This window comes from Chinchilla lanigera, unplaced genomic scaffold (assembly GCF_000276665.1).
Source record: "Chinchilla lanigera isolate Chin_1 unplaced genomic scaffold, ChiLan1.0 scaffold00052, whole genome shotgun sequence".
Lineage (NCBI taxonomy): Eukaryota > Metazoa > Chordata > Mammalia > Rodentia > Chinchillidae > Chinchilla > Chinchilla lanigera.
The window spans coordinates 7,461,997-7,475,602 of NW_004955453.1; the positions used below are offsets into that span (position 1 = coordinate 7,461,997).

Genomic DNA, 13,606 nt, shown 5'->3' on the forward strand with positions numbered 1-13,606 from the left:
TCCAAGTAATCCAGTGCCTCACTGCGGAGAATCCCAGTCAGGTCTTGGGAAGAGCAGGAAGCCCAGATGGCAGCCAGATATATGAGGAGGGGAGGTGCGCTTTCGTTTGTTCTTACTACATCAAAGTATATAGCCCTTCTTATATATATAATTGTCAGAGTTGTCTACATTACCTGCCATGAGATAAAGGTTTGAGAGTCAGGTGCTTGTAATCAGGTCTCAGCCTTACCATATAGTGGAAACCACATAGTATAGCATAGAACTAGAAATACTCTAATTTCTGCTACTTATAAACTATCTGATCTTGGGCATTGATTAAACATCTCTGTAACTCAATTTTCTCATTCATAAAATGGGCTCTTTTTAGGGTGGAAAGAAGTTATATGTAGACAATCCTGGTGCATAGTAAAGCGTCAGCGCATTAGCTATTCTTTTACAGTGTTACTGATATTTGACCGCAACTTTGTGTGTGCTATCTATAAGGTATAACCTTTGCAGGTTTTCTATGAAGAAAAGATAATGTTTGCAAATGTACGTGAAGCGCCAGCATATATGCACAAGATAACAATAGCTATTGACTTAACTTGTGTGCTATATCACTGTTACTGACAGGGTTTTCATGGTCTATTGCTGAACAAATCACCCCAAAATCTAGTGGATTGAAACAACAACAGTTACTATATTAGCCTCTCACTCTTTCTGTAGTTTAAGAGCTCAGGAAGAACTAACCTGAGCATTTCTGGCTTCAGGATTTTCATATTGCCACAGTCACAGAGGTGCAGGAAGTAGAGATTCAGTCCTGGTCCGTAGTGTCTTTCCTGTATGTCTTGGTTACTTTTCTCATTGCTGAGACAAAATACACAACTCCCAAAGTTAAAGGAGCAAAGGTTCATTCAGCTCACAGTTTCTAGAGGTTTCGGTTCGTAATTGACTGGCTCCAAGACAGGGTGGCATGGCAGACAGGCGTCGCAGAGGAGAAACAGTCCATGGCAGGCAGAAGGCAAGAAGGCAGCAAAGCAATGAAGTAGCGAGGAAGCAAGGAGCAAGTGGCAGCAGCAGCTGTCTTTCTGTCCCTTATATTCTATCCAGCCTAGGGCAGGTAGCACTCAGTCCCAGAGAGGACCTTCCCATTATCTACACTCAGAACTACGTCACTAATTTAGTAATCACACACTTTAATCCCAGCATCTTGCACTCTGGGTCCATCTACCTTTGGAAAGCCCCACCTAAGACTACATGAGGCTTTGAGGGGATGTCTAGACAAAAGCCATAAGGTTTCCTCCTTATTTAGGCTTCTATACAGCACAGGAGGCTTCAAAGTCGAACAGCTGTCTCAGGACTCCAGTCCCAGGTGCTTCAGCTCACAGGGCAGGAGCAGTAGGGACATGTCAAAGTTGTACAAGAACAAGCAGGGTCAGAGCAGCTGTGATGCTACCTTTGAGAAATGCAGTCTTCCATGAGGAGATTTTAGAACCAGGCATGCTTAGGAAGAAGGAACTAGGAGAAGTGGTCACATTCATCGGGAGGCTTCCAGCTACCTTTAAGCCAAGGACACCAGCAAGAGCAGTTGGATGTCAAGGGCAGGTAGGATTTACCTGCTGTTGCACCACTTTGAACCTCATGTGAACACACAGAACATCTGAAGGGCTAGATATTGCATTGAGCTCTTTACACGGAATTTATATTTAATCCTCACAATAAGCCTACCAGACAGGTACCAAAGATTCAACAGCTAAATAGCTGTTAAAGTCCCATGGCTAGAAGGGGAGAGTCCAAATTCTAATCAGGCACCTCTGTGCTTCCCTGGCAACCTGAGCTGCTATGAAAGGTAGGGTGTTTTATTTCCTACATAGACAATTAGGTAAGTCTATATTTTTATCCACTACATGGCTAATAAGCTTATTCAGATTAGTCTTAACAGGGTATTAAGGTAGAAAGATTGAAAGAAAAATAATTTTAATTAAATAAAATGTATTTCTTACCCTATAACCCTGAAAAGGTAAAGAGGTAGGAAAATCTGATCCCCCAAACTTGTTTGCACTTGTGTTTGTTTCAAAGGAAGCCAGGTACTTTGATGGCTGAGCTATTCACTTATTTTTGAGCTATGTTTTCCTTTTTTTCACTTAATGTAGTTTATTCAGGTTATCATGATTTGACTCTTGATTTCTGGCTATAATATGCTTCGTATCAAACCAAATTGTCTAAACATTTTTTTTCTACTTCTGCTTCTTTTGAGCACTGTCATCAGCAACAATTTTCTTTTTTAAGAAAAAGCTTTATTGAGATATGAAGTATCATTAACATAAAAATTTATCTTCTTAAGGTATATAACTCTCCATTCCATCATAGGTACACACTGAAATGATTATCACGTTCCAGCTGATTAATGTATCGTCACCCCCACACAGTTACTATTTGTGTGTGTGTGTGTGTGTGTGTGTGTGTGTGTGTGTGTGAGAGAGAGAGAGAGAGAGAGAGAGAGAGAGAGAGAGAGAGAGAGAATTTAAGATCTAGCCCCTTGAAATTTTCAAGTATATAGTATATATTGTTCAATATTGCCCAATGTTGTGCATTAGATCTCCCAAATGTACTCATCTTACATAACTGAGACTTTGTTACCCTCTTTTCCCTTTGCTTCTGCCCTGACAACTGTCACTTTACTCTCCCCTTCTGTGACTTTCATTATTTTATTCAAGTGAGATCATAGACATTTCTCTTTCTGTGCCTGGGATATGTCACTGAGTGTAATGCCCTATAGCCCCATCCATTTTCCTTTAAGAGTTCCATGATTTAAGGATGCATGTACTGATTTTGATTTCTTCTGCAGAAATTTTTACTCTGCAAGAACAAGTGGGTTTCATTCTTGCTTTCTCTTGCAGGCATGGTGGGGCCTCCTGGCCCACCAGGGCTTCCTGGTCTTCCAGGGTTTCCAGGAGCAGCGGGTATACCTGGGAGACCTGACTGTGCCCCGGGACAACCAGGCCAGCCAGGACCGCCTGGCTTACCCGGAGTACCAGGGCTGCAGGGACCCCCAGGACCGGATGGTAAAGTGCTCCTCATTGGTATTCGCTAGCACTTATGCTGCATTTGAGTTCTGCAGGATCATTCAAAGTGTATATATTTCTAACTATTTAAAATGGTTCTATAATATTTCATGAGCCAAGTTAGTAATATTAAAATTATTTGACAAATAAATAAACTGTGGTTGCACAATAACAGATGCAATTAATCAGTTGGGGATTTAGGAGTGAATGATCGAATTTTGTAAATCAATACTTCTTAAACATAGTGTTTGTTTTTATCAGCTGGTTTAAAACTCACAGTGTCCTATAAGGTCTGTTATGAACAACGGAAATCATAGGAGGCCACCACTTCTCCTGTCCTTCCTCGCCAGAGATGATGATCTCAACACACGTAGCTGGATCTTTCTTTGTTTTTGCATTGCATGCTCTATATACACATGTTGCTATTCCTTCATTTTCCAGTGTGGGCATTGTCTCTTGGCTTCCCCTACAGAAAATGAATGTTACTCTCGTGTGCCAGTGTCCCATCACATATGTATATTTCCCATTGCCATGACCGATTATCAGTATAGTTATCGTCATGGTTTGGTTACATAAGTATTCGCTGTTGACACACAATGGTTATATAAGTGCTATGCATGAACAGAGCCATGTCCTAATGTATTTATTGCTTCTCTAGCACAACATGTTTTAAATTACCTGGTTTTCTCTGAGTGTTACCTTGGTTTTTGATATAGTTGGTTTACCCTACTCTCAAGCCACCCAGAATTATGTAAATCTCATCATTATAACCCTAACTTGTTAAATAATTTAGCAGTATTATCTCTTTGAATGAATCTTTTCTGGAGTTTTTTGACTTGCTCAAATTAGGTCAAATTACACTTTTTTTGTGTGTATGCTTTTGCATGGGTGTGTGTGTGTGTGTATGCTTTTGAGACAGGGTTTTACTATGAAGTTCACGCTTGCCTTGAACTTACTTTGTAGTTCTGGCTGGCCTTGAACTTGCCCCTATCCTCCTGCCTCAGCCTCCTGAATGCTGGGTTTACATGTGTGTGCTACCAACCTAGCTACACTTTTGGTCTGTTGCTGAGATACTATTTTGAAAATTTTCACCATTATCCTGAAAAAGTGTTTTCAATCCTCTCTGTTTCTGTCTCTGTCTCTGTCCGTCTCTCTATCTGTCTCTCTTTCTGTATGTGTTTTTTTCCTCTGTCTTTCTGGTTCTCCTTTTGTTTCTCATGACTCATATTTCTTGCAATATACTTCCTAAGAAAGGGTGTAAACAAGAGAGTAAAGCAGAGGAACTTGCTTGTCTGAAAATGACAATTCTGCTGTGTGATTTGGTTGATAATTTGGCTGAGTGCAAGATTCTGATTGGAAATCTTTTTTCCTTAGGACTCTGAAACATTCTGCATTGTTTTTTACTTTCCAGTGCTACTCCTAGAAACTCCAATAACATTTATATACTTGAATCTTTATTTGAAATTTACTTCCTTTCTGGAAAGCTTGTAGGAGAGAAACTTCAGTCTTCAGTGCTTTAAATGTCATAACAGTTTGCCTTTGGGTGGTATATTCATATTCACTAGCAGGTACCCAGTGGGAAGTGTCAGTTCAACACATCTGTATGTCTAGAAAATTTTCTTCAAGTATTTCTTTGAAGACACTATCTCCTCCATTCTCTCCCTTTTTTTCTTATTCTGGACTTTATATTGACTTGTTGGTTAATTGTTTGATCAATCTTACATGCCTATATTTGTTTAACTGAGTAACCAGTTTGAAAAATAACAATATGTAGTAGTACAACAGCCATTTTTAATTTCCTATCACCTTGTCTGAAATTCTGTATTGTTTTAATTGTTTGTGTATTGTTTTGTTTATGTCTCTGTGTTAATGTTTTCATGCTTTTATCTTTAAAATAAAAACCAAACACAGTCTTAGCCCAGATGTGGTGGCACATTCCTATGATCTCAGCACTCGGGGTGACTGAGGCAGGAGATTTGCAAGTTCAAGGCCAGCTTGGGCAACTTAGTAACTTAGGGAGATCCTGTGTCCAAATGAAATATTTAAAAAAGGCTGAAGACACAGCTCAGTGCAAAGGGCCTGGTTCCATCGCCACTACCGCACACTCGGGCGTGCACACGTGTGCTCATGCACAATTAAATGTCTTTTGTTTAAACCTTAGCTTGGTTACTCTTCATCACTTTATTTTTCTATAAAAGCTTTGGCAGACTTCTTCAGCTGCACCGCCCAGCTTTCCTCTTGAAACTTCTATCACGGTTAAAATGTATGGTTTTCTCTCTGAGGATTTTATTGTTGTTTTTTTCTCCTTTAATGGTTCCTTTTGTACAGCCTGTTCATGTTTCAAGGATGGAATGCCCTCCCTTATCTGCTATTTTAATTGTACAGTTTTTTTAATGTCTTCTTCTTGAGGCATTGTCTATTTCTTACACTTTGGTGAGACTGCACTGGGAAAGTCTGGTTGGTTTTGCCTTCTTTTGCTTTTGACTGCTGCAGTTTGGGGGAAGGGATCTTCTTGTCTAAATGACTCCTCCCCTGATCCTCGTATTTTGACCACTGTCATTCTACTCTCTGTGCTCTAGAGGAGATTTCTGATGTAAATTTGCTTCTTTCTCAGTTTTCCCCGTTGCTTGTTTAGGCTAAACATTTTTAGGGTCTGCAAAGACCTTTTGCATTTTACTTTTGTTTGCTGTTATACTACTCCCTTTTCACTTGTCCTGTAGATTTATGTCTTTTTATAATATTCCTTGACAGTCTTTTATTCTACTGGGACTTGGGGGAGAATGTAGAATTTATTGCTTGCATTTTATCTGACATCTTTAATGAGATGTGTTCATAATTTGCAAGCCATGATTTATGTTTTATTCATTACCTAATATTTGGCAATTGAAAGAGAAAAATTTTTCTCATATAGTGACTATTTTTTGCTGGTTTTGTTTTGCTATTCTGTTGTAGTTGTTTGTTACCATGGACAACTATTTTTGTCTGTTTTCTGCTCACGTAGGGCTGGGATTAAAGACAGGTTAGTCAGCAGTTATGGTGGCAGAAGTGTGTATGCCATGACAAGTGCATGGTATGTATGTGTACATGTTTTAGAGAGACAGAGACAGAGACAGAGAGGAATGGGGAGAGAGAGGGGAAAGAGGGAGAGAGGAGAGACAGGGAGAGAAAAGGAGAGGAGGGGAGAGAGAGAGAAAGAGAGAGAGGGAGGTGTCCTGGGGAATGATGGAACAAAGCACTGGGCTGAGGAGGCAAACACAGGGAGGAGGATGACTTCTGCTCTGTAGGAGACGTTAACAAAGATTCCGTGATTCTCTCTGCCCGCCCATTATCCGCCATGCAGTGGTACATTGTACTATTGGGCTCCCTGGACCACAAGGAATAAAGGGCAAAGTGGGCCCTCCAGGAGGAAGAGGCTCAAAAGGAGAAAAAGGCAAGTATGCATCAAAGATGAGATTTCCAGCAGACAACTGCGTAGGGAGGTGGAGGGGCACCTTTCCGCGAGGTACTGTGCGGTGTTTCGTTCAGATTTGTTACTCGCTGTAGTTACTCCCTGTGAGTTCTCTGTTTCATTATATGATGTGATGCGATTAAAAGTCACCAAAAAAGTCGCATCCTCATTCCTTAGAATAAAAAGGCCACGAAGTTTGCCCTGATTGATGACTTCGCTCACAAGGTCTTGATCTTTCAGAGTGTCCTGCATACAGGACAGTATTTTGTTTCCTTTTTTTCTGTGAGTCCCATATTTCCCAGACTCTTTGCTTGTGGCTCTAGGTTCTCCACTTTAAATTATTTGGAAGCTTTTCAGTGACTGGGCCAGATGATACACAGCATAAGTACATCCCAGGAGTCTGACTTTCCTAAAGACTTTTTTTGAAAGTCCTGCTGATTAGGAATGTGTTGTGGTGAATTAACCACTGTAATACACAACACCGTCCCTGCGTGTGTTACCTTGTTTCCTGGACAATTGAGGGTTAACAGCTTAACCATTTTTTTTCTTTGGTAGAAACCAAGTACAGACTTTGTACATTTTAGAAATAAGAAAACTTCCCTTGTGGGGTGCTCCAAGCTACCACCCAGGCCTCCCACAACATGTTATCAGTTATCTGCGACAAGAATTGTGCCCATCAGACAGTTTTGGGGCCTATTTGCACTCTTGGTTTTGTATAGAAAATTCCTTATTGGGAATTTCTTTCCCAGGAAATGTGACAAAGCTGACTTTTACCCTCTAGGAAAAGAAGGTCCCTGCGCCTGCACACCTGGCCCCTCGGGCCCTCCTGGCCCCCCAGGGCTGCCTGGGAGGCAGGGTGATAAGGGAAACATGGGGCTTCCAGGCCTGGTTGGAGAAAAAGGTGACCCAGGCCCTCCCGGTGCTGAAGGATCTCCAGGGCAACCGGTGAGTAACTCCTTCTGGACATCATCTTTCCAGTTAAAGAAACAGAGACCCTTTTCTAATTTATAGTGTGATAGAATCTATATTTTGAAACTATAAATATTAATAACTAAAAAATCATTACTAACTTAAAATACCTCATATTCATTTATTCATCAGCTAATTATTCAATGAATTACTATGTATTGAGGGCCTACTGTGTCGCAGGCACTGTCCTAGGTGCTGAAGATATAAGGGACGCAAGACACGGTTTCCACTCTCCTGGGGCGCAGAGATGACACAGACCATATGACAGACAAAAGACAAAGACCATCACCATCCAGTGTGGCAGAAGAGATGAGATCAGAGAAATGGCAGGAGGTTAGGAAGGACTGCAGAGTATAGGACTTTGCAAGGGGTTCAAATCTGAGCTCTTACTAGGGGTCATATGGGACAGAAGGGGAGAGTTTCAAGGAGGGAGAGAGACTTAGTCTGACATTCACTTTAAATGGATCACTTATTCTGGTTGGTCTGTGGAGAACAGACCACAGACAAGAGAAGCAGAGAGATTGCCAGGAGATAGTTGAGCAACCTTAGTGAAACAGAATAGCAGACAGATGGAAGTGGTGCTACCAGGTGGAGTGGGAGGTGTTCAGATCTAGAATATTCTGAAGATAGAGTCAATAGATTTGGTTGTTAGACTGACCACAGGAGCAGGCAGACCCAGGTTCTAATTCCCCTTTGATGTTTGTGAGCTGTATGGTCATTTATAAAATGGACATAACAACACTGTCTTGTGGCCTTGTTCAGAAGTGCAGCCCTAAGTTTTGAGAGCAGTAAGGTCACACCAGAGAACAAGACAGCCAGGGTTACTACCCCCAAGGAATCTGAAAGCAAACCAAGTGCCACACACTGTCATGGGCTGGACCTAACCTGATGGAGTGTGTGGTTGTGTTTTTATGGTGTTTGTTTTTGGATTATTCAGTGAGATTCATGGCTTTCCTTGAGAAACTGGATATTCACAAAAGCACAGTTAATATGTTCCCATGATGGCCATTGGTTTGTCTGTCCAGGTGGCTGTGCATCAGGGAGTCCTGAGGGTCCAGTTCTCGTGGTGCCGCCCACCCACTTCTCTTGGAGAGGCATGGCCCTAGTACATACCTGCCATTGAAGTCTGTCTTACTTACTTTCTCATTGCTGGGACAAAATATCTGACACCCACAGGATAAGGGCAGAAGGTTTATTGTAGCTCACAGTTTGTAGAGGTTTTAGTCTATAGTCAGCTGGCTCTAAGGCAGGGCACCATGGTAGAGCAGGCTTGCTCATGGCATGACAGTGGGGAGCAATGAACATTCAAGGAATAGACATACCACACTCACAGTGACCCACCCCCTCCCACCAGACTTCACCTCCCAAATCATACCCAGCTACAGACCCAGCAGTAGACTCACCCAGTATGGCACACACATGATCCAGTATCATACACCAATGACCCACTCGCCTCCCCAGAGCCCCACCTATGAGCACATGAGGCTTTGGGGGGACATCTAGATATAAGCCAAAACAGAGTTCCTGATCTGGACTGTACATAAGACAACAGGGAAATGCCTGACAAACATGAATTTCTGTTCTTTCTGGGCTCTGGTTGCATTAGCACAAGTGTTTAGTGATCTTCCATTATCGAATTGTGAAAAGTAGCTCTCGGTCCTGAAGTCACTGATAACAGGTCACTTAATATACACAATAATCTTTCCCAGGAATATCTCAGTTTAAATAGCCATTTAATTGGGGTCTTAACACCACAAAAGCAAGATGGTTTTGTCAACTACTGTATCCTTAGCACTCACAGTCATGCTTGGTACTCCATAACATCAATTTTTTTTTGAACGAGGCATGAAACTCAGGCCTTTTATACTGAGCTTCATACCCAGCCTTTTCTATTTTATTTTTGAGACAAGTTCTTACTCAGCTTTCTTTCTCTTGCTCACTGAACAAGAGAACTTAACGAACTTCCCTGAACGTCACATTATTTTCTGGCTTCTTTCATCACAGGAAAGGTTTAGGTTTCTCCCTGAACCTCTACGTTCAGTTCCAGCTAGCTCATCTTTCTTCTCAGTTCTACAATACAGAGCCTAAGACAATTTTAAAACTAATTGCAAGTCTTTATTTGAGATAGTTAAAGACTCCTGGGAGGTGGGACAGTCGTACAGAGAGCCCACCTGTATCTTGTCCCCAGCTTCCCTCAGTGGTACCCTACATAACTATGGCACGCTGCTAAAATCAAGAAAGCTACATGTATATTACTATGAACTCAGGCAGTGACCTTATTCAGATTTCACCGCCTTTTACTTGCAGCTCAAAAGTCTCAAGTTTGTGAGTTAGGACCGCTTTGGAAGGTGGGACAGAGGATAAGAATGTCAACAAGAGCCGGGCATGGTGGCGCACGCCTGTAATGAATACCCAGCACTCCGGAGGCTGAGGCAGGAGGATTGTTATGAGTTCAAGACCAGCCTGGGCTACAAAGTGAGCTCAGGACTGGCCTGAACTGTATAGTGAGACCCTGTCTCAAAAAAAAAAAAAAAAAAAAAAAAAAACCAAACAAACAAAGAATGTCAACAAGAGTTTTGGATAAAAGAAGGAAGGGAGATTAGAGGTACACAAATATGACTAATTTGGACCCATCATCATGAATCTATTGCTCTTGTTTTTCACCCAGGGAAAAGCTGGTGTTCCAGGACCTCCTGGCAGCAAGGGAGCAAAGGGTGACATGGTGGTAGCAAGAGTTAAAGGTGAGCACAATCAATCACTTAGCTCCTTGCCATTTTGTGAAAGATGTATGGAGCGTCCTCTTCCATTAATTTCCCCTGTGACTGCAGATCAATTCTCTATCGTTTAGGATTATTGAGATTGCTTTAAAAAAATTCCCTGCCTCATATTACGAATGTCAATACCTTCATCTCCTGTGTCTTGCTTGAAAACATAAGCACCCATATTCAAATCTTTATTGTCGTGAATGTGGGTTTTGAAAGACAATCTCCTTTGACTTCCTATTGTTCCCTCACTGTGTTGTACTATCTCGTATTAATCAAGAATATGTTAATTGTGAATGACAGACACCTAGCTTGAAGGAGCGCGAGGGAGACGGTGATTTATCGTGAAAGATGAGAGGTGGGGTTTGCACCGGGGCGCCCAGATCCAGGGCCTCCCCGTACAGCCGGGAGTTTCTCTGAGTCTTTCATCTTGGACTGCCCAGCTGCATTTTCTCTCACCAGACTGCTGTTTTCCGGGGTGTGGGATATATGCCTCCGGGCACCTCAGCATTCTTACGCCCAGGGAAGAAGAGAGCTCTGTGTTGTCAGCTCCAGTGAGAAAAGTAATTTCAGAAAGGACTGATTCACTTCGGGAAAGATCCCAATCGTGCCCGTTGCTTTGGTCATAGTGGCCAGGGATACACTGCGGTGTTTGGCGTCACACAGGCGGGGTGAGGTTCTGTGGCACCCCACTTCTTTGGGGAAATGGGAAAAGGAGACTTTCCCTAATAAAGAGATTCAAGTGGTTTGGTGATGGTCATTTTCTCCTCTGGTTTGGGCATGGTTTATGTGGCTCTGGGCAACTGAGACACGCAGAGGAAGCTATAATCTACACACAGCCACAGTCCTTGCCTTTATCGCTAGTTTTCCGTTCTGTTTAAGCCCCTGCTGATCAAAACCTGAATATGTTTTGACCTCTGTTCCCAGGGTACAAAGGAGAAAGAGGGCCTCATGGCCCCCCTGGGTTTCCCGGGCAGCCTGGAGAAGATGGTCAGGATGGACGCGCTGGAGAAAAAGGAGACCCAGGACCCCCAGTATGTACAATTCTCCTGCTGTAGAATTTCCCTTTTTCGATGTTTCACCAAAGCTTCTTTTTTCTCCTTCTCGATTTACCAAGATGCAAGTCAGTGGAGTATTCAATATAGTATCACAGACACTGGGCTAAAACTTTCACTTGTCTACTGAAGGGCAATTATCTTCCCAGTTTTAGAGTAACGAAATGGAAGTGTAGGGAATGTTACCCATCTTTCCAGTTGAAGTGAAAACTCTGGGCGGTTTTATTCCAAATTGAATACTGAGCCCCCCGGACTGAGCTGCCCACACGCACCGGGAAACTACAGAGGGTGTTCCATTACATAAGGCAGGGCTGCTTTCTGCTTTTATGGTAAACCCTTTCAGACTAAATACACGTGGATAAAAGACAGAGCTTAGAAACTGGGTCCGGTGATGTTTACGTAAATCTTTCTGGCCTTTTGGCTTGTGTAGAGTATGTGAATGATCTGTGCTTTACGCTTGGAAATAATTCATCTTCCACTTAAACTATTTGGAAACCAAGGCCACCAAGTGGTATGTGTCCTAATGTACTCACCTAAATGTGAAAAATGAAAGAGTGTTTACAGGTCAAATTGGGCAAGGAATTTCTACAGCACTCGCTTTTCTAAAACACCCGCCAGAGCTCCTTCAGGATGCACGGGAAGAATCCAGGCCCACAGGACTATCACAGAGCACACGGGGGCGGTGGGGGAGGCAGGCCACTCGGAAGGCTAGAAGATAGGACCCTGACCTTGCCCCAGGGCAGGATCAGGTGCTCCTCACATCCGAGAAGCCCTGCGGTGGGCATCCGCCTGGGCACCCGGCTGTGGTGCAGGAAAGAGATCACAGACGGAGATGGGAAAGCAGCCTTACCTGTACCGCCTCCTGACCCCCACGGGAGCTGCTGTCTGTACTACACGGCTTGGAAACCTGCCCTTCACAGGAACCTCCACCCAGCAAACCCCAACAAGGGCATCCAGAGATTTTATAGTTCTTCTAAACCAGATGAAAGTCTTACAACCAGGGTTTCAGCAACGCTGCTTAGGAATGTAGTTGCTGACCCAGTTTTTATCTCATTTCTGGACAAACAGAGAGTCAGACAGTTCGCCTAAGGTCAAATTCTCACGCAGAAGGGGAATGAATTTGTTAGTCCTTTACCCACAGGGGTAGAGGGTGATAGAGTCTATCCATGTACCTTCCTGGCAGAATGCAGGAAAATGATTTCAAATACTTGAGAGCATATATGCACGTAAGCACACCACCTCCTTTGACTCACTTATTTCTATATTTCATAATATTTGATATTAGAGGTAAGTTCTCTATAAAATATCTTATTCGATATTATGCACTTTACTTTCTGTATTTGAGGCATACCACACACATTCTTATCATATATTTGTGTGTAAACATGCAAAGTATGTATGTAAAATATTAGAAGAGTCTAACTTATTTTAAGTTACACTTGCTACAGAAGAACTGTCTCCTGGAATTGTAGAATTTTCACATGTTTTTCTGTAGCCTATGATGACTGCTTCTAGTTCAAAGATTGGTAATTGACTCATGATGTAAACATTCCCAGGGGGATCATGAAGATGCAGCCCCAGGTGAGAAGGGCTTTCCTGGCCCACCGGGTCCCCCTGGAAAAGCAGGACCAGTGGGGCCTCCGGGACTGGGATTTCCTGGTCCACCAGGAAAGAGAGGTCAACCAGGCATCCCAGGCCACCCAGGCATGAGGGGCCCTGATGGCTTGAAGGGGCCAAAAGGTAAATTTTAATGTTTTTGTGCAGAATGTCAAAATGAAATTCTGAAAGCTAGAGTGAGTGTTTTCTAGACAACATTATTACAGCTATGGCCTATGGGCTCACTACAATTCCACCAAGCTGCTGTCCAAACCTTGCACACTGTCAAAAATATACAAGCTTTATAGCACAATCGATACTTAAAACTGATCTTGAAATTCTGTGCTGTCTTTGTTCCATTATTTGTTTAACGTAGCAAAATAGCTTTTCATTCATTTCTCAGTATCAATTCATATAATCTGACTACGTTAAAATTACATATATATTGAAGTATCTATTTTTGTAATCTTCTGAGACAATGCAGTATGTTTTAATAAAAGAAACATCGATGTTTCATTTTAGAAATTATTGTTCATGAAAATCTAGTTGTAAGCATTCTAGAGAGGAAAAAAGATATTTTAAGTATACTTGAGAGTTACGTGAATTTCTAAGAAATAAAATGACTTCCAAGGTTAGAACTGAAAGTGCTAAAGAAGACCACAAAGAGGTTTGCTGAAGTTTTCTTTTGTAACAGATACATATATCTTGGCCTTTATTGTTAATTATGAGGTT

At 42.2% G+C, this 13,606-nt stretch overlaps 1 protein-coding gene across 1 annotated transcript in view; it reads left to right on the plus strand.

The window, feature by feature from the left end:
- Nucleotides 1–13,606, plus strand: part of Col4a4 (collagen, type IV, alpha 4) — a 118,872-nt gene that overhangs the window by 56,830 nt on the left and 48,436 nt on the right. The window contains exons 20-25 of the mRNA XM_013519818.1: nucleotides 2,880–3,044; nucleotides 6,385–6,474; nucleotides 7,274–7,437; nucleotides 10,130–10,202; nucleotides 11,151–11,257; nucleotides 12,835–13,018. Of these exons, the coding sequence (XP_013375272.1) occupies nucleotides 2,880–3,044; nucleotides 6,385–6,474; nucleotides 7,274–7,437; nucleotides 10,130–10,202; nucleotides 11,151–11,257; nucleotides 12,835–13,018 (783 nt within the window). The remainder of the gene's footprint in view (nucleotides 1–2,879; nucleotides 3,045–6,384; nucleotides 6,475–7,273; nucleotides 7,438–10,129; nucleotides 10,203–11,150; nucleotides 11,258–12,834; nucleotides 13,019–13,606) is intronic.